A 22,425-nucleotide genomic window follows, 5' to 3' on the forward strand; every position below is an offset into this window, starting at 1 on the left:
TTTTCAAATTTGATTGGTCGAACTGTTTTGAACAAAAATTTCTCTAGGAAAACAAGTTCCTTGAAAATCTAGAAGTCATTTTCCGTAAGTGACACTCAAGTTCATTATCTCTTCCTCACCCAACTCAAGTTCATTATCTCTTTCTCACCCACCCAGTAATACCAATCCCCAACCGTTGACTCTCCCGCCCCCCGCCATTAACCCCCACTCCCACCCCAATAGTGTTTTTCTAGATTACATATAAATGTTATTGGATAATATTTTTTACTTAGTCACTAAACACAAGAAAATAAGTAGATATTCCACTTGTTTTCCAAGAAAACGTTTTTCTTGAAAAATATTTTTCATAGAAACACATTTTCCATCATACCCAAAACACCCTAAATGTTATAACAAGTTAAAATAGACTAATAATAGGCATGTTTGAATAATCGTGTCATCCCCAAAATGGATTAATTCTATTATTTCCATCGGTCCCAAATTGTGTTTGATGTATTTGAAAAATAAGAGACCATTTAGCACTTTTTTTAATCTAACTTTCCTGCTCTAATTAGTGGAGTGTTAATTAAGTGAGACGCTTAAGGGAGAGATAAATGGTAGTTCAATAGATACACTTATGACTTACAAGGTTATAAATGTCTTTTCTAATGAAATTTGCAGAACTTTAAAAGACAGATTATAAGACCGCGATATTATTCGCAAAAATCAGTTTTGCATTGTTCCATATAAAATTTAAATTCTGCATTGTTCCATATAAAATTTAAATTCTGCATTGTTCCATATAAAATCTAAGTCATACTCACAAAAAAATTTGCGCAAAGAATTTTTGATACTAATAAGTCATCAAAAAATATTTACATGTAATTCTCCTTAAAGAATAAGACAGATTACTTGATACACCCAATATAACTACATGTGACCTGATAATGAAAATATAGACATTTTATAACTTAAAACTTTTTCCTTATTACCTCAACATGTGCGGTACATAATAATTGTTAGAATACAAATATGACTCAATCGAGAACTCTCTGAGATAAAGGCTTGCTTTAAGATGAAAAGGAATTTATGTACTACTCATTTATTTTTTTATGATATAAGAAAGCAAAGACTAGCCAGGTGAACGGCCCCACCCATATTGGTATTTGATGTCTTGAAGAAAAGGCAAATTAAAGTCGAGATGAATATCATGATTCACGGATGTTCGGCGGTTTACGTGTTATAATTCACTTTGATCGTTCAATGATAGCGCTTTCTTTTTCATATACTATGAATATAGACCGCACTGAGATTCGTACTTTATAGATTTTAAATTTTCGAATAACGATATAACTTTCTAATTATGGGTTGTAAATTTAATATGTATATAATTAAATAGTATTTAATTCAAATATATTATTTCAGATAAAAATTATTGGGTTTAGTCGGACATGTAATCGGTAGGGGCGGATCCACACATAGCCTTCCGAGTGCTCGAGCACCCATTAATCCCGCCATACATTATATATATCTGTATAAAAACGGATGGAAAATGGTATATATTATTGGTATATATTAAAGCAATACAGAAAAAGAGAAAAATCATTGTGCAATCATTTTCTTTTATTTTTTCTTGAGAAAAGTTGGCAATTTGGGCAAGAAATTCTTCGAGCTATTTTTTTTCAAAAAAGTGAAAAGTCTTTTTTTTTTTTTTTTTTTTTTTTTTTTTGTAATGGTAATACTTATCCTAACTTTCTCATTAACTTTTTAAGTTATCACGTTTAAATAGTTGTACACTTATACTATATGATTTGCATTAATGTTATATTGAAAGAAGTGAGTACCCATAAGTCGAAAATTCTGAATCCGTCATTGGTAATCGGACTTCTACCTCCGCACCTGCATGAATACATGATGAAGTCGTCGACCAAAGCCGAAAACCATGACTTCTTGATTGCTTTGTCAAACTTTTGTTCAACCTTTCATATTTGTTCCCTCTCTCTTTATAAAGCTAATTATTACTCCGATCTATAAGATACAACAACGCACAAAGTAGTTCACTTTGCTTTCGCTCTAATCTATGTTAGCGTTTTTTAAACTAAAATTTAGACATCTTCAACATGCTTTTCCACAAAGCTTCTGATCATGATGAGAACTCCATGCACGTTTTCATGCAAAAAGGGGGAAGCTCAGATCATAGGCACTCAAGCTTTGGAAATATAATGTCAAAAGGTGAGTTTTCGAACTAGATTCACCACAAAGGGGAAGTTAAGTATATATACACGCTTTTCTTAGATATTTCCTTTTTTTTTTAAAAACTTCCGGCATGTTCTTTCTTCCTTCTCATAGAAAATATTATATTCACATTTAACCAGGTATTTAATACTCCGTTCATTTAAATTCATATAGCGGTGTTTGACCTCATATATATATATATATATATATATATATATATATATATATATATATTTTAAAACATTTTTAGAATTTGTAATGCTATTCTTCCTTGAAACATACTATTCCCCTGTAGGTATTACTATTTTGGGGGAGTAAAACCGTTTTTTTTTAGAACTATAATATAACTTCTTTCAAAGTATTCTGACTAATTAGCTATGTAAGTTTTAGTTTAAAATATTTGAAGAATATATACCTAAACTTTAGAATTAAGTATTTTGACCCTTGTAATCTCAATTCCTTCACATAAATTGGGGCAAATCAAGTATATATTAAGGAATTATTGTCATATAAAATGAAACAAATTGATACCAGCATTTGTGCGGTTGGCTTATTGATCTGAAAATTTGGAGAGAGGGAAGTATTATTTGTTTACTTAGCAGACTGGTAGTCGATAAAACAATATGTTGGCCTCATAAAATTAAGATGTCCCTTAATTAATTAGTAAGGCCTGTTTGCTCGTTTATTTTCATCTAATGAAATGTTTAAATTTTAATCATTAATTCAATTTCAACTCATTAAGCTGGCACCTTTAAACTCTTTATGATGTTACACTGCTCACTTTACGGGGCAGTGACATTTTATCACTGGCTATCATCATCAACCACCTCCCTCCTGTCTCCACGTATCGCAAAATTACTATCATCAACTAACTCCAACAACCATTACCACCACCAACCCCCTGTACCACCGTCCTGCTGTATAGTCACCACCTCCACGGCCATCATCTCTGCCCACTTTTCCACATACACCACCATCTACCACCTGGCAATCATTGTAACAAACCACTATGTTTGTCAGTTGTCACCGCCGCTAGCTTTTAGAGTGGATATAAATAAAGATAATTCCTAAGTATATGTTCAGAAAAATCAAATAGTCTCAATTATCCAATTTTTAAATTTATAGACAATAGGGGTATTGAGTTTTGAGATATGTATTTATATTCAAACATCTTTAAGTTTAGAAAAAGAAGAGAAAACAAACGGGCCTAAGAGTCCATTTGGTCCAGCGGCTAAAAACAACAAACAAATAAGTGTTTTTTAAAAAAGTATTTTTTATGAGAAGTAATTTGTATTTTAATTCATTTGAAAAGTGTTTTTGACTACTTTTAATAGGCAGATTGTGTTTGGCTAATTTTCTTAAAAAAATGCTTTCTGAGTGTCAAATTACAAAAAATGATAAGTATCAATAAACGTTTACTGTCAAGATTATTTTACAGAGAGAAATTATTTTAAATAGCTATTATGAGAGACTTTAATTAAATATTTACTTTTAACTAATTAAAATTTAAAAGTACATATTAATTTTTTAAATTAATATAATACATAGATAAATAAATAAATATCTAATATTGATATAATATCAACACGATAATTTAAATATACTAAAAAACTACAACTAAAATAAAATTCAAAATCATTCCACAAATTAAAATTCAAAGCAAAAATAAGTAGAATCCTTCATACATCACGAAGATTCTCAATGATTTTATCCCTGATAGATTAATGAGGGATATACTTGGTAAATATGTATTTATGGTAGGGATATTTTTGTCTTAATTTCTGCTTCTGCTTATGCTTTTTCCAAGAAGCAAAAATTTTCTTTTTCTTCTCAACTGCAGAAAAACTGCTTCTGCTTAAAAACAGTTTTACTAATTGGCCCAACAACTTAAGTACCAAAAAAGTTTTTTTTTCCTCAAAAAAAGCGCTTTTGGCCCCAAAACCGTTAGGCCAAACAGGCTCTAAATCTGGTTCAAAGTAGCATTCACGCTAGGAAAGTTCCTATGACTAAACTTCCGTAATATTTATAACTCATGTAAAATCTTGCGCACATTCATAGTCTAATTTCAAAAGAATGCTCCAAGAGAATTTAACTGAGGCTAACCCTTTTACCTACTGATAAGTATCATCATCTCCTAAGAGAATTTTTCACTTTACCCGTTTGGGTATGAGAAAATTTTCACCTTTTTTCAGAATTTTTTTTCACTTTAAATGAAAATCAGTATTTGGCTATGAAAATTGCACATACAACTTGAAATTGTATGAAAAACATCTGAAAAACATCTAAAATCATGTTTTCACTTTTTTCACTTTCAATATTGTCACGCCCCTAATTATGGCCTGGGCGTAACATGATACTCGGTGCCTTGCTGCATGTGACCGAGCGAACCACATGGCTTGCTGAATCAACATAGGGCATGAACTGATGCAGAATATAATATAAATATGCATGGTGTGAGTAAAATATGGAATTAAATAATTATAAGTTCTAAAAATATTAATATTATATCATGAATTAATATTATATCATGAATGCGCAAATATAGTAATGTAGCCAATGAGGCTAACTCAACTGAATATCTGACATGACATAACTGACTAGTCTATGAAACATCGAACATGAGTCTGAATGCTAAACTATTTACCGGAACAAGGCTCCCGACATACCTTGACTGCATAACTAACATGAAAATAAAGTAAAGATAACACCCCGAATGAAATAGGGCTCACCAACAGCTAATACATGAATAGTCCTAACGAGCAGATCCGTTGTCCTGTAAATCAATACCTGCATCGTGAAATGCAGGCTCCCGGGCAATAAAAGGGATGTCAGTACATTTGAAGTGTACTGGTATGTAAAGCAACTGAATGAACTAAACATGGCGCATGAAATAATAGAACTGAAATTGAAACTGAAACTGTAAGCTGAACATGAACATGAGCATCATCTGACATGAATAAATTTATAACATGAGTAAAAACATTTTAAATACATATGTATATCAGTATCTTATGGGAGAGCCGTAGTATAACCGACAACATGGAATCACCACGTGGGTACGTGGATTCTGGTACGTGGCACGACCGGCAGAGCAGCCCCACACCTTGTCAGGGTATGAGACATAAGCTTGACATAAAATGATTCAATTCAACTGTTTGAAGGTGTCGTCCTAATCTAGCAGATCGGCCATTACCCTATGTTAGCATACGTAGTTTCAGGCTATCTGAGCCTTCTCGGTAAATCTATGCTACTCCCAAAATTAGCCTATGATTTGTATAACATAACTTGTAAGCATGACTCTTAGACATGATTCGTAAAGATGACTTATAAACATGATTCGTGAGTATAATATAGCCTGAATATAAGTATATAGTATAACTTGTATGAAAATACGAAAAACATGTAGATTTTCATGAAAATAAGCATAATAGTTCATATCTTGCACTTAAGAACCCATGGAATACAAAGCATGGGTATTTGTGAATTACAGACAGATTCCCAATAACCAAAATGGAATATTAAGAATACAATGGCGAATTATTAATACTAACATGGTGTGTCATGGTACATGTAAATTAGAGTCATCATGAATTAGAGTAGAAACCCTAGGTTTGTGGAACTTCATATTTTCATGGATGAACGTAGAGGGGGAAAGAACAATGATGTTCCCACACGCGGATAGAAACCTTCCATACCGTAGTTGCTCCAAAACTTGAAGAAAAGTCTGACCTTTTGAAGAAGAACCCCCAAGAATCTAAACTTGAAATTTTGAAAAGGGTTTTCTTGAAAACCCCTAAGATTGTACTGTAGAATCTTGTTAAGAATCCATGTTTATGTGTTAAAATTACTTAAAAATACATGGGAGAGACTTACCTTGACGTGGGAGGATAAATAGAGGAGAGAAAAGTCGTGCTAGGGCTTGGAGAACTGAAAAATGGAATAAAAATTCAGAAAAACCCGCTTTTAATGACCCTCGGGGCTGTTTGCGTTGGCATCTGCGCCGCAGATGCCTTCTGCGGTCGCAGATGCTAAAGTGTATCGAAAATAGAATGTTGGAAACTTTGGGATGGAAATTTTGGCCCAAATGCGTTGGGAAGTGCATCGCAGACGCTTGTCCCGCGGACTGCTGTGCGATCTTTCAGTAAAATGGTCATAACTTTTTGTAAAGATGTCCGTTTGACCTCCATAATATACCTTTGGAAAGGTATTTTAAATATCTACAACTTTCATGAGGGAAGTTTTCTCAAATTCCTTATAGATATCCCCGAATACTAGCTTGAAGTGAGACCCTGTAAACTCACTTGAAAACATGTTCCGTAGGGTAGTTTCTGACTTTGCTTTGTCTTAAGACTCTTATGACTTGGTTAGGTTTCAAAACACTTTCTACACCTCCCATCTTAGTTCCATTAGATCATCATCTTACTAGTCAAACCTTAGCCCGAAGGCACGAGATTTTATAAATAGTTCAAACAACCAAATATTCTTTGCAAAAACTATAACCAAACATAACTCCATCTTCAACTTCTAAATTCCAAATAAAGTGTAAAATATTGGATTTTCATGGCCAAACGCCTACTTAAATTAAAGTGCGGTGTTCCACGAATTTATACTATGCCTATTACAACAACTTAATTAGTCCCCACTAATAATAAATTAAACTTGCCTGCTCCCTCCTTAATTAATTATACCTACCTTGCCATGCAAATTAAAGAGGCAAAACCAGCTAGCCAGCTTCAGCTAGCTATACAGATTCTACTCGCTACTATTTGTACAACTTCCTTAGGCATCATTATGCATGTACCGTTTTCATTGAATGTCATATGCATTGTGACTATTACATTATGACTAGTGGCGGATTCAGAATTTTCATTTAGGATGTTCAAAAAAAAAAAAACTAAATATACACTGTAATTTTTTGTTGAGGGTGTTCAAAAATTAATATTTGCACATAAATACAAAAAATTTACCCTATATATCCACTGCAATTTTTTACCGAGGGTGTTCGGGTGAACACCCTGGCCCCCAAGTAGATCCGCCCCTGATTGTGACATATGGCTATGAATAATAATTACAGAGCTAATTAACAACCTGCTGTTAAACTTGACGTACACGATTTAATTATTTGGAATTCCGGAAATTATGTGAGTACTGAACAGTGCTTGCTTTCAGTCGTTTAATTTGTAAAGCAATAAGGAATTTGTCTCGACATGAATAAAAGTTGATGCATCCAAGCTATACACACATAATTTCGTAAATTGAGCCGGAGTGAAGAGAAGCTTAGTTAACCTTGCATAAAATCACACCGTACATATTTTCCGTTACTTCACGACTATATATAGTTCATAGCAAGTTACGCTAAAAGCCGCTCTGAAGTCTGAAGTTACAATTAACTGAAAGATCACAAAAAAAAATATTAAAAGCCCCCACTTTAACTGTATTCTCAACATGTCACCTAACACGCAGGCCTGATTCGTTTTCACGGTCCAAGAATGTGGAAATTCGTTTTGATGCCAGATGATAAGTGAGCCTCAAACTCAGACCTTTGTCTGTTCTAATACCAAGTAGAAGACCATCTCATTTGAAAGCTAAAGTCGTTAAAGATAACACACTTTTACTCACTTAATCATATATTCTCGACAACATCCTCGCCACTGGCATGGCATTTCGTAGGAGAATTTGAAGTTACTTTCCGTGTTCAAACTCTTCCCAGTTACCTCCATGAGGTCCACAACTTGAACTAGAATTTCTAAATTGCGATGCTTCATCTTCTTGCTGATAATAATTACTTAGTTGTTGCTGCTCCTCATTCGATGCTGGCAATTCCAACGATGTGTTACATGATGATTGCGAAAAATCAAAAGAACCTGGTGATAAATAGTGATAACTACTTGGCGAGACACCGAAGTTCAAATCAGTAACATTATTGTCACTACGAAGTAGCTCAGCATATTGGTGCACATTAGGGTAATAAGACTGAAAATTAGAAGGGATCGAAAGATGATTATTTGATGACGTGGCAGCTGGAAATTGTTGTTGTTGAGGAACAATATTAGGCAAGTGACTAGTATTATTTTGAGTAGTAGTAAGGTATTGGAATTGAGTTTGGCCTTGAACTCTTTCAGGGAAATTGAGTTTAGCTTTGTTGCCTTTGAATTTAAGAGCAGCTTCATCATAAGCAAGTGCTGCAGCTTCAGCAGTCTCAAATGTACCAAGCCAAACTCTAGCAGCTTTCTTTGGGTCACGGATTTCGGCGGCCCATTTACCCCATGGTCTTTGCCTAACTCCTCTATACCGTCTCCGTCCCGAATTCCCTTCACATATATATATACACATAAATATATAGCTCTTATAATATAGAAGAATTTTTATGTCATCTAATTAAACATAACAAAAACTAGTCGTTCGGAAAAATTGAATTAGTAATCTGAAAAATGAGGTAGATTACCTTTCTACAACAATTAAGCAGTATATTTCCATTTAAGAAATTAGATTAAATATTTTTTTTATGAAAAGGAAATTCGCAGCCGCTATCCTTCGGATGTGCACAAGTTGTCGAGAGAATGAAATGCAAAATTAGAACATTAACTCTTTTCATAAAATCATGGATCCGTTTGGGAAAAGAATAAATTAAATAAATGGATCAGCCAATTAATGATGATGATCTTGTGGGAAACCCTTGTCATCTTTTGTTGATGAAGATGATAAATAACTCAGTAGAATATTGTTAAAGAGATAACAAAGTAAATAAAATGTGTTTCTCTAGCAAACCTTAAGACTTTTAAATGAAATATTAGTTCACACTTTAACATGATATTATAGAAGCAAGAGCTATTGTGTCTCACCGTCACTTATTATCAAAAAAAAAAAAAAATCCATGTTGTCGCTCATGAAGAACAATCAGGCCTACATTGTCAATTAAAATGTCCTCTCTCTAACAACTTAAGCTAGATGACATGGTTCACAGTTCAACACAAAAATAAGTTTTTTTTTTTTTTTTTGCGTTTTGCTTCAAGGAAAAAGGGGCCGAAAGAAAAGATTCTTTTTTTTTTTTTTTTTAATTTCTCCTTATACATGGAAGATAAATAAATTGATGTTAATCATATTGTGAGTAGTACCTTGATCTTGAATAGATGATTGAGACTGGTTTTGCTGAAGTGTAGCAGTGGATTGTGGAATTAGGGTTAGTGGATTAACATGCAAGGAGGAATCAACAGAAGAAGAAGAGTTTCCAATAACTTGAGAGAGCACAGAAACCATAGCAGACATGTCTTGCTCAGATCGAGCTGCTGAGTATATTGGCAAAATACTACTCCTATCATTATCCTCTTTCTCTTCCCTTTCATTGGAGTCTCTTTCCATGTCTTCGATCTAACAAAACTTTCAACAAACTTTGTGATAGTACAAATTAGTAAATGAGTATATATACGTAGCTCCAGAAAGAATTGTAAAGAAGCGGATAGATGAGGTGAGAGTAAGGAGTAGCTTTAGGAAGGAGGAAGAAGATATTAGGGTTTACTACTATTGCTTTTTATGTACGAATGTGAATACTGTCCTGCTTTAAAATACCAATGTGGAATGGATACTCTATACGGTCCTACTTTATCTTTTGTTGGGCAGACGAGCACAATATTCAACTTTTTCTGTTTTCTTCTTTTGTTTTATTCATATGGGACATAAATAAGTACTCCATTATTCTTTCCTTTCAATTTATATGACATAATTGACCGAGAGATCTTGTGAAATTTGTGGGGTTAAATATGTCATAACATGTGTATGACTATTTTTAAATTTATAAATCTAACAAGCAATAACATTTGTGGTTATAAAAGTTTTTTTTAAGGGTAAATAAGAAACTCAAATTAACTTATTTTTAAAATTTAAAAGTGTCAATCTTCTTAGAAATGATTAAAAAGAAGTTGTGTCATTAATTTTATTTTATTTTGGATCTGAGGGAGTATGTAGTTGCATTTTCTTCATCAATTTGAAGAAGAGTTTTTAGAGAAACATTGTTTTGCAATAATTGTTCTTCAACTAAATATTAATTAAGAAAAGTTTTTTTGATTTTACAAAAATAACTGAAAAGGTATTCAAAACTAGTTATTTTAAATTCTTGCAAAACCGAAAAAAGTTTTCCTTTCTGGGCGTTCGATTGAAAAACATTTTTCGAAAAAATCGAAAACATAAATTAAAGAACTCTTCCTCAATAGTAGAAGAAAATACTAAGAAAGCTGCGAAACATTAGTTTAACAAAGAGAACATATTCAAATCAAAGTTTAAAAGAGAACATATTCAAATCAAAGTTTAAATTCGAATAACTAAAGAATTTAAATTTTTAGATTTTATTAAATTTACATACGATGATCCAACTAATAATGAAATTTGGCAAACAATTTAGTATTGGATAAAGTAAGATTATTTTATAAACTTCTCCCTAGTTTATTACATTGTTCCAGATATATTTGTACGGTGAGATATTGCCGGGAGAAAACAAAATAAAATTTGCAAGCCAGAATGTGCATATTTCACATTTTCCTTTTTTTTTTTTACCACAAATCTCATATAATACCGCGTGAAATACATCCATCAATTCAGTTTTCTTCAGGGGTCTTAAATAGGAAAATTATAGTTCTGCTAACAGTCTAAAACTTGATAGTTACTTTAGCATTGTTGCTCCCAAACGCGATTATACCCGGTCATACAAGTAATATAGGATTTTAAAATCCAGCTATCGTACCCATAGGGACTTATGATTAATTATTTACTAAATTAAGTTAATGCTAATTGTCTAAACAAGAAATAAAATTCAAATTATATTTGTAAACTAACTAAAAAAAATAAAAAAAAATAATGAACTTCAACCAAGAAAGAGCAATTTTTTATCGGAGAAGAGATAGATCTAGGTCTATGATCATTAACAATCCAGTTGAGTCTTCAAATCGTTCTACCTATGGGTTACTAGTTGACGGATTAATTGTAACTTTATGATATTCTCTCGAACTACTCACAAGCCTGTAGATGCTACTATAACGCCTATATCTCTATGGTCACCAGAGGGTAACAAGAACGCATTTATTTCTCCGTAATCAACTAAGTAGGGTTAAAGGGTATACCTCTATCCTCATTAGCGAAACGATTAAATCGAACAAACTCTATTTATTCTTATTACGTACGTGAATTCCCTTTGTCTAGTCCAATTCACAAACTACAGATAGTGTTCAATTAGTGATCAAGTAATCAAACAATTAAGCACAAGAATAAATAAGCAACCAAAAAATATGAAAATTTAATAGATAGAAACGATAATCAAATGTCAACTTTCATGTTTGTGTCAAAGCCCTAGAACTAAAGAGGTTAGCTCCACATAGACATGGAGGAAAAATAAAAAATCATCCGAATATAAACGTCAAAATAAGTATTACAGAGAAGATAAGATAAAACCCTGTAACTACGGCCTCCACAGCGGCTCCAAGTTCTCTCTAGGTCCAAAGTTCTAAACTAAGGGTTTCAAGTTATCCAAAATTTTGAAAAAAACATATAGAATATGTATTTATAGGGTACCAAAAGATCTGGACTTTTAAAAATCAAATCTAATTCGGACAGGAAAAAAATAACGGGGGCGTGTCACACCGACGTCGCGGGTGCAACGCGCACAGCAAAATTAGAATAAGAGATCTGTTTTCATCGCGTTGGCAGTGTGATGCGCACTGAACGCCTGATTGCTCAGGTACGTTTTTCTTTCTTTCTTTTCTCTATTACAATTTCATGTACTCTTTCCTTTGTCTTCACTTTGGCACATATATACTTCATCAATCATGGCTCATCATTATGTCCCCCTCTTGTCTCCTTTCATTCTTTTCTTTTCTTTTCTTCTTCGGCTTTTTGTTCAATTTTGTTCCAAATCTCTTTATTTTTGCACCGCTTTATTCTCATATAGTAAAAAATATAATATTAACACAAACCACTATAATTCGTATTCAAAAGACGATTAAAAGTACAAGAATGTGAGGCAACAATAGCTAATTATATGCATTTTTGGCCGAACATCAAGCATCGACGAGTTCCTTAACTTGTTGGAAGCAAGTTGCAAAGTAATCCGTGATAATGGACAAATGGAAGGTAACTACAACGTCTTTTTATCCAAACGAGATTGGAATTTGCAGCATAAAAGGCAATGGACTTCCGTTTTTTATCAACAAAATCAATTACAATATGATGCTGAAGAGAAATATCAGCTTAATCTTCAGGCAACATGAAGGAAGATGTAAACCAGATATGTAGAAGCAAAATTTTAGTCTTGGAAAGGCCAACTGTAAAATGGCAAAGAGCACAGGGCAATAGACGAATCAACATTTTATATGTACAATTCTTGTATGTCATGAAGTCGATCGGTTGTATTTTTCTGAACCGCATGTATTCCAATAATTGAGAAGGTAATTCTGCTAAAAGCGATTGGACGACTGAGACATCTCCATCTGCAAATCAATGCACAGGCGTCAGATAATACAGTAGAAACCTACTTGCATTATTCTTAGAAGGTCTTAAGAATGTTTGATTATCCTTTTCTAATTAGGAAGCTTCATTTATAATATGACCTACTTTGTACATCACCGAAGGGAACAAATTGTACCATATCGCGCACAGCAACACGTCCAGTTGTAGATTCTAGCCTCTCTCCTTTATCAGCATCTAATATCTGTGAAAACGAATCATATGGGAAATCATCCATTACAGTTAATTGAATTGGGTGACATAAGAAACACTGCTTGCTGAGGAAACAAGTTGTTGCACTTGCATACCTCCATTTCTTTGAAGTCTGCTCCTCCAACCCCAACAATTAGAATTGACAATGGCAAATCCGCTGCTTGAACAAGAGCATCCTTTGTTTCCTGGAGATCTGTTACGACTCCATCCTGGAATTTTTCTATAATTTAATCAGACTAGGAATACATTATGACATTCAGTTACTAAAAGGAACATCCTCAATGATCTCTCCTTTTTTGCAGGTACAGATCTTCCTAAGGCATTTACTCATACATGTCTGGCCTTGATTCCTAAAGTTACCAATCCACAAGAATTCAGCCAGTTCAGGCCTATTAGTTTGAGTAATTTTTCATGCAAAATTATCTCAAAGCTAATGGCTAGAAGGCTATCCACCATCATGCATAAGTTGATTTCTCCAAATCAAACAGGATTTATTAGAGGAAGATCCATCATAGAGAATGTTATGTTAGCTCAGGAGTTAGTGCATAATATCAAAAGGTCAAACACTGAGGGAAATGTAGTGATGAAACTGGATATGACCAAAGCTTACGACAGAGTGGATTGGAAATATATATGCCAAGTCATGAGAAAGATGGGTTTCTCAGAAGTTTGGGTTGATAGAGTATGGAGATTGATATCAAATGTTTGGTATTCCATCATTATAAATGGAAAGAGACATGGTTTCTTTAAGTCTTCAAGAGGTTTGAGGCAGGGTGACCCACTTTCACCTTCACTGTTTGTAATTGGGGCTGAAGTATTTTCTAGATTCATGGAGCAACTCACTGACTCAGAGTTTATTCCATACTCGGTTGATAGGAATGGACCCATAGTTACACATCTCTGTTATGCTGATGATACCATGTTGTTCTCATCTGGTGATCAACTCTCATTGCAAAGGATGATGGACAAGGTAAAGATGTATGAGGCAGTATCGGGACAACTGGTGAACAAGGCTAAGTCATGCTTCTTGAATGAGCCCTGATACAACTACGGAGAAGATGGAAGAAGTCGGCTCTATCACTGGTTACAGGGCATCAGAATTCCCATTTCATTATTTGGGATGCCCAATATACTTGGGTAGAAAGAAGATAGTGTTTTTTAATGAGATGGTGGTTAAAGTTTCTAATAGGATTCAAGGGTGGCAAGGAAAATTCCTTTCCTATGGTGGAAAGGCAGTCTTGATTAAATCTGTTTTGCAATCAATCCCTCTTTACTTACTGTCAGCTGTTAGCCCCCCTAAAACAGTCTTAAATCAAGTCGAAAAAATCATTGCTAGATTTTTCTGGGGGTCTGGTGACGGTAGCAACAAGTATCATTGGAAATCTTGGGAAGACTTATGCTATCCTACTAAAGAGGGTGGAATTGGGTTCAGAAGTTTGCATGATATATCACTAGCCTTTGCTGCTAAGGCTTGGTGGACATTCAGGACCAGTAACAATTTGTTCAGGACGTTCATAGAGGCTAAATACTGTAAGAGAGGTCATCCAGTTTCATATAAGCTAAGGCCTGGTCTTTCACAAATTTGGAAGAGACATATGGAGATCAAGGAAGAAGTTGAGAAGTACATACTCTGGAAGATAGGTAAAGGTGATCTGTCCTTTTGGTGGGACAACTGGACAGGACAAGGAGCTTTGGCTAATCTAGGGGTCGAATGTCCTACTCCTAAGAGTACCAAAGTTCATCAGTTCATCAGGGAGAAAAATTGGGATGTTGATAGATTACAAGCTTTAGTTCCTTATCATTTGGTGAGAATTATCAGAAGAATCAAGATCCATCCAATGGATGAAGACAGGCCAGGGTGGACTCTTGAGCAATCAGGGAAATTCTCATGCAAGTCAGCCTGGAATGCATTTAGAAGCTCCAAAAATCATTCTTTAACAGGTATCAAAACATGGCACCCCAAACTGCCATTTAAAGTCTCTTTCTTCATGCTGAGATTACTAGAAAAGAGGTTGCCAACAGATGAGATTGTCACTAAAAAGTTTAAGATACAATGTACTTCTAAGTGCACCTGTTGTATCCATGCTTCTTGTGAATCAATCGATCATTTATTCTCCACAAGCCAAATAGCTGGAGAGGTATGGTCCTTTTTTAGTAACTCTTGTGGAATCATCATTCAACAGGGAACAGTGAGAGCTATGGTTATGAGATGGTGGCTCACCAAACCAAAGAATAAAGTGCAAGAAGTGGTTTTGCAATGTCTCCCTACTGTGATATGCTGGCAAATATGGAAGGCAAGGTGTTCTTACAAGTTTGAAGGTACCAGGTATTATGCTGGGCAGGTCATCCATAATATTTGTTATCTTATGAACATGTTATTACATGCTACCTTCCCCTCTCTCAAGTTTCATAATAACTGGACGAGCAACATGTGTCTGATAGAAAGATTGCAACAATGTCTAACCATCAAAACAGTGATCTGGGTGAAACCTGCTTCAGAAATTTTCAAATTAAATGTGGATGGTTGTAGCAAAGGGAATCCGGGAAGTGCAGGAGGAGGAGGTATAGTGAGGGACCATAATGGCAATTTCATAATGGCTTTCTCGGCTTTCTTTGGAAGATGCTCAAATAATGTAGCTGAGGCAAAGGCTATGTTGATGGGGATTACATGGTGCAAAACCAACAACATCAGGAGCCTTATTGTTGAGACAGATTCCGAGATCGTTAGATCCCTTGTTACTGATGAATCAAAACAAAATTGGCAGATTTTGTATTCGATCCAAAAGATAAAGGAATTGGTGAGGAACTACGAGGTAGAGCTCAAACATACTTGGAGGGAAGGAAATACAGTGGCAGATTTGTTAGCCAACTGGGGGGTAAGAACCAAGAGGAAGACTTTCTTCACTAACGATCTCTCCCTTCCGAGACAGGTGATAGCTGCAATGAAGAATGATCAAGAATGCAGATGTAACTTTAGAATTAGACCTAGGAATGGTTTCTTCTCTGTTAAGGACTTCATAAGTTAAGGATCAATTGTTTAGCTTTTTTGCTAGTTAACACCCCTTCGTGAAGGTATGTTTACTCAGCTTATTAGAGGCAATATGCCCGCCAAATGTGTATCTGCAAGAGGCTTGTTCTAGTCCTCCTCTGTGTAACAATGTCAGTGTTATGAGAATAAACTCAAGAGCCCATCTGGGCAACTGAAAAAAGAAAAAAAAAAGTGAAAAAAAAAATAGAAAAAGTTCAAGTTTGAGGTTTCTCTACATTTTTACGCATTCCAGTGAAGGTAATTGATGTATATGCATAGAGATATATACATATTGTCACGACCCAGCTAGGGGCCGTGACGGGTACCCGGGGCTAACCGCCGAGCACCGCTCGTATTATTACTTCCTAGATTTATTAACAATCAATTTTCCAATTCATGCTCAATTTATAAAAAGAAACCGTTTCATTTAGAACAAAATACTTTTATACACATGAGCTCTTAGGCTAGCAAAACAATTCATATATATATATATATGCATGCATAAAGACCCTGCCATAAAACCATACGACCCACATCGAGTATCTACGAGCCTCTATAAGATGACATCTACAACTGTACACAAAAGAATCATCATAGGCACCACCGGGACAATGGAGGGCTTTCAATCAACTAGCAGCCTCTAAGAATCCGGAGCGAAATCTCCTCTCTGTCTACCTGTAGGCATGAACACAGCGTCCAAAGAAAAAAGACGTCAGTACGAATATTGTACTGAGTATGTAAGGCGGGAATGAAATAAACAAACATAATGGAAAGATCATGCGTCATGAGACAAGGACATAACCTGCACAAGTGTCATAGGCAAATGTATTACTTACTTATATCACATTTTATACAATCATAGTATACATGTCATCTCATCCAATACATCATTCGTGTACATCATCACATACATCATCACATCATAATCTGTATCGTCACCCGCGTCCGGGTAACCCTCATATGCCGCCCACTAGTGGTGATCGTGCCCGGCCCTCTAGGCACGGTGTAACATAGCAGCCCGCATTAGCGGTGACATGCCCGGCCATACAGGCGCGGTGGAATCATAGCAGCCTGCATTAGCGGTGACATGCCCGGCCATATAGGCGCGGTGGAATCGTATCATCACAACATCAATCATAACATATCACTATTTCACATCATCATATTACAACTAGCATTGTTAATCATCCTTTAGACATCTCATACATTAGCATTAAGAACATATATTAGTCTTTGAGACAACCACACTATGTCGGGGTGACGTAAGGTCGTGAACCCCCGAATGTGTTATGGACCTTTATGAGTATCTTGCCTCGCCTTGAAGGAAATAGAGCATAAGGCGAGTGTTAGCAACAATAACATCATTAGCATCGTAGGAACATCGTGTCACAATTTCATGAATCTCTATACTTTAGCTCATTGACATTATTATCATGCTCATAGGTGATTTAATACATAGAAGGACTCATAAGCTTCATCTTATCGGAGGATTGTGGGACTTGAAGGATTCATGCCTTTTTGAAAGAAGAGTTAAGCCTCACATACCTTTCGCGTTTAATCGATCTACTTTTTGCTTATTCTCCTTCAATGTCGCGTCTCTACCTTCAAAAGAGGAGTCGTACTAACATTAGTTAATTAGCCATAAGAACGCACTACTATTCTAGAGAAAATTGGGCAGCACTTCCGTTGCTTATACTACTTTTACCGTATTTTATATCAACTCCCAACATCTACAACACAACTCACAATATCGCAAGCAACAATCATCATTTATATACTTTAGGCAAAATCTACCATTTCTCTCCAATTTATTCACATTTATGGTTATAGGTTCGCTATCGTATTTTCCCACGTATCACACTTATCTCATGGTCTACAAGTCATTTATAACGTATTCATACTCACAACACCCTAACATTCATGATTCAATTCAACTACTATTCAAACATGACACTATTCACTCTTGAATGACCCATTTGCTATGCTTCTCTACAAGTCGAGTACCTTAACCTTCCAATACCTTAAACAACATGTAATGGTCATGAAACTTACCTTGGATGATGGTTGAACAAGCCTTGAGTGGAGTTTTCCCTTCTAGCACCAAAACCCTATCTCCTCTCTTTTGGGTTTTCTTGAATTAGGTGCACTTGGGTTAGGTTTTATACACTTGGGTTCATGAATTTGGTGTTATTGATCATGGATTTCCCTTGGGTTCTCTTGTGGATGAGTATTAGAGAAGGTTCTAGAGGTTTTCTTGGCCAAAAATGAAGGAAAAATATGATTTTGGACGAGTTGGGTATATTTAAAGTAGTTCAGAAAATTCTGGACCGACACGACATGCGGCACGCTTTGCGAAACGCAAAGCATGACATGCGGAACGCATCTTGGGTCGCAAAGCTTGCCAGCTGACCAACTCTCACTGGCACACTTTGCGGTTGAACTGCGGAGCTGCATGTCGTACATGCGAGCCGCATGTTGTGTCGCAAAGTGTGTCAGAGAGTGATATTTCGCCCCAAATTAGTCTGTCGTAGAATGGCCGTAACTTTTGATCCCGATATGCTGTGAGGGCCCACGACCTATGGTTAGAAATCTATTTCAATTATATACAACTTTCATCCTGTGGTGTTTTTCCCAAATTCCAACTTTATAATAGCGTTTTGGCCCCTCCAAACCAGATCATCCGAAAATGTTTCCTTAACTCGCCCTTTTGGATGGCTTATGCCCATATTTGGCTTATGGGTCCTTCTTGAAACTTACTTGGCACTTCATTACCAACATAAGGGACATTATAATTCTTCTCCAAAATGTCATTAAGACATCATTGGTTCGATACTCGTAATTGTCCTTCGCTAGTCAATTCACTGTGCACGAACGAAAATTTTCCGAGGTGTGACACATATGACCATGAAGGGATCAATTAACTATAATTCTGATTGGCATAGCTCAATAAGATAGCAGATGATGGTTAATATTTCACTTGAAAGGTCTAAAAAAGATGTTCATCAGGAAAATAGACAAAAAAAAAAAAAAAACATAGAAAATGGAACGTACTGTGATTATTAACAAAATGAAATACTTCCGCTCGTGGTTCGTCAAAGACTGACTTGCTATATGTGCAGCAGAAGTAATCACTGGTCCAAATAAAGTTGGACCTGCAAGTGAAACATTATGAAGGGCACTCATGTATGCCATCATGATACCCTGGATACCTTCGACCTAGAGCGAAAAAAATGGCTGATGCATTTTTTTGTAAAAAAAAAAAATAAGACATAGAAAGCTAAAGCAAGTCTATAAACGTGAAAGTATATAAGGCTCTCCTAGAATACCTCACAGTAACTACTGCTACCGTTTAAGTTGAAGCAATGGGAAACTGGGCCATCAATTGGCCGTGCTCCAAAACCCCAAGCAGGAAAACGTTTGTCTGTATCATAAAACTGCAATACCTCTCCAATATCCAGGATTGCCTGAAATTAGGATTCTGATTAAATAACTTACTTCATATGAAGGAAATATCATTACACCTGAGAATATTTTCTTACTCTCTGATAAGCATTTGGTCGTCCTGAAGGGTCAATATAATGCAATGAATCAGGGAGGCGTGGATTTCCATTGGAAGCTGACAAACAATAATTCAAGCCAAAAATGAAAAACGGGCTTAGATGCAAGTAAAGCAAGAGCACAAACATTAACATACAGATTTTTTTTTTTGATAATCAAGAATACTTTAAATAAAGTAACATGATCAGAGAGGATTCATATAACCGATCCCAATTTATTTGATGCTCAGTCGTTATTGTGATAACCAAGAAATTCATTATGAGTTAGCTGGCCCTACCCTCCGTTGGCCCAAAGGTCCGAAACTCCGAGAAGCATGGACCCACCCCTCTACCCGGTTTGAGTTGTTGGGTGCATTTATTTTTTCTGAATAATCTTCTTTGTATACGTACGATACAGAAGATTATTTAGAAAATGTAATAATTTCTCCAGGGTCTTTTGCATATAAGGGGGAGGGGGATCAGGATGACCTTCACATCCATAACATCTTTCAACTAATCCAAGTGTTATTTTTATTTATAATAATAATAAATAAGAGTTGCCAATGGAGGCAGCAACCCTCAAAACCCTTACACACCTAAATCCAGCCCCCTGTGCATCCTAATGAGGAAGTTGTAAAGTGTACCATTGATAAAGACAGACAAATATGAATTCCACGCTTAGCTACAAATAAAGACTTGTGAGAATCTGGTTTATGTATATGTCTATATCAATGCACAACCACATACCAGTAAAATCAATGGCCACCATGAAGTTGAGTTCATAGCCGGACGCCAAGTAATCAAGGAATGTATATTGTATTTTCTCAGAATAGCTTTCCACAAAAAGTTGATTCTATAGAGCCTGGACAAAAATCCAGTGACCGTCATGATTAAATAAGCTTAACCAGCAGCCGTGTTATCTGATTAACGAGTTCTTTACCTTGCTTTCTTGTTTTGGTCCCATAGCAGTTGGTATAAAATAATTTGCACCAATACCAGCAGAATGCAAATTTTCTAAATCTAATAGCCACTTTTGAATCTTTCTGACAATCAGTAGAAATATTGTCAGCTTCCAGTCTGTAGAGGTCAGAAATGAACAAGAGAAGAAAAAGCTTACCCAAGTAAATAATGCTTGCCGTTGCTATTGAATTCATAACACTCGATAATTAATGTGTTCTCCTGCATTAATTCAAATGTTTCTAAATTGAAATCAAAGAATAAACATTGTGCAATACTACATACCATCCGTAAAGAGACTAGAGTATATGATAATTTCCTCGAGGGAAAATATATTATCAATCACATCCTTTAAGACAAGTGCATTCTTAAAGTAAAGGCCCTCAAAATCAAAACAATTAAATCCTTTGATGAGTAAAGTTTGTTTGTATTGCGCAAGAGGGAAAGATCCCATAGACATCTGCAGCATCCCATCAACACAAGATACAGCTATTGCTAAAGCAATCAAAAAGTCAGAAAAGACAGCTGATTTCAAGTTTTAGAGAATAGATAGGTGAAATCTTCTCAGTAAGACAGCAAAAGATCTGCCAAAAGTGAGTTTGGAAGTTTCATCATTCTCGAGAACATGTAAATTTAATCACTCAAAGGAGCATTCTATTATACCTTACTTCCAATTTGTTGAATATTCAAGAAAACCGGTTTCCAGTTGGGTGAATGATAATTTTTTATCACTTCTGTTTTGCAAATTGGAACAACAATTCCACTTTCTGTAGTTTTGGATACCACCAGAAATGGATCCTTCCAGAAACAGAAGAATTATGTATATCAGCATCATACAATTTAAGATGATAAGAGATAATACTACTCTGATGAGTTCGTACACTTTTTGAAAACAAATCCTTTGATTCCAATTCTGAACGTCTTAATCTCAACTCTACAGTCTAGTCTTTGAGCTGATACTTTCTCAGCAAAAACAGTAAGCTTGCCAAACTTCTGTGCATGTGCTTGTCCAGAAGATTGTTCACCACATACAAGGTCCACAGTCAGGGATCTGTCCGACTTAGTGACAATCTACAAGGAAATACGTTTAACTTTCATTTGATTAATAGAAAAAATAACCTCACAAGTACAACATTACTAAAATGGAGAACACCAGAACTTACTTGAATCCTAAGATGGTCGGAAAAAATAGTTTTAGAGCCCGTTTGGATGGCTTATAAGTTGCTTATAAGCTGTTTTCAGCTTTTTTGAGTGTTTGGTTGGCCAGCTTAAAGTCATTTTGTGCTTAAAATAAGCTCAAAAAAATAATTGGGCCCATTTAACTTAGCTTATCTAAAGCAGCTTATAAGCTGAGCCCAAAAAAATAAGTTAGACTATTTTTTTTGGCTTATAAACTGTTTGCAGCTTATAGGCATACGCCTATCCAAACAGGTTCTTAAGCATGTTACACGGAGAAGAAACATAATTAAACAGGCTCAGGGCTTGTAACCATCATCCGACAGAAAAATTCATAACCCCTTGAAAAATAAAGCAAATTGTACCAATGGAAAAGCAGATACACAACACGTAGCTACCCACCGACAGGAAATCCATTTTGAATAGTGGCAAAAGTATAATTGCACCCAAGTAGGTATTGGCAATTGGACTAATGAACAATCTATTCTAGGTCTCAGCCAAATAGTTAGCGCATATCCATAACCAAGTACTATACAATGTAATTACTAGAAAAGCCTCAAGGTGAAATGTAATCAGCAGACCAATAACAGCCTCGATCGTGAGCCCATTGTCTACACTTCAAGCAGAAAACTACGGCGATAATACAATTTCAGGAACAGAAGTTGTGATTAAAAAAGGATGCACACCTGAGCCATTGTGCAACTGGCCTCACCAAGAAAGTCCTGCTGCTCCAGTTTAAGCATCTGCATTAATTATATAAGCTTCCATGATTTTGTAGGATCTTTTCTGTGAAAGCACTTGAATGAGCATTAA

The 22,425-nt window shown here is 35.4% G+C and overlaps 1 protein-coding gene, 1 long non-coding RNA gene and 1 pseudogene across 2 annotated transcripts; 1 reads left to right on the plus strand and 2 right to left on the minus strand.

Annotated features, from left to right (window-relative positions):
- The first annotated feature begins 976 nt into the window (after positions 1-976).
- Positions 977-9,821, plus strand: LOC132633155 (uncharacterized). The gene is made up of 2 exons (XR_009579595.1): positions 977-2,211; positions 9,375-9,821. It is a non-coding gene; the product is annotated as an uncharacterized LOC132633155 (long non-coding RNA).
- On the minus strand, positions 7,481-9,573 carry LOC132633154 (ethylene-responsive transcription factor ERF113-like). The gene is made up of 2 exons (XM_060349382.1): positions 9,330-9,573; positions 7,481-8,525 (listed from the first exon to the last, which is right to left on the minus strand). The coding sequence occupies exons 1-2, from the start codon at positions 9,571-9,573 to the stop codon at positions 7,897-7,899; spliced, it is 873 nt and encodes a 290-aa protein (XP_060205365.1). The 3' UTR covers positions 7,481-7,896.
- Positions 9,822-10,741: 920 nt separating the features above from the next.
- Positions 10,742-20,443, minus strand: LOC132631498 (protein BONZAI 1-like; annotated as a pseudogene).
- Between the last annotated feature and the right edge of the window lie 1,982 nt (positions 20,444-22,425).

This window comes from Lycium barbarum, chromosome 3 (genome assembly GCF_019175385.1).
Source record: "Lycium barbarum isolate Lr01 chromosome 3, ASM1917538v2, whole genome shotgun sequence".
Classification (NCBI taxonomy): domain Eukaryota; kingdom Viridiplantae; phylum Streptophyta; class Magnoliopsida; order Solanales; family Solanaceae; genus Lycium; species Lycium barbarum.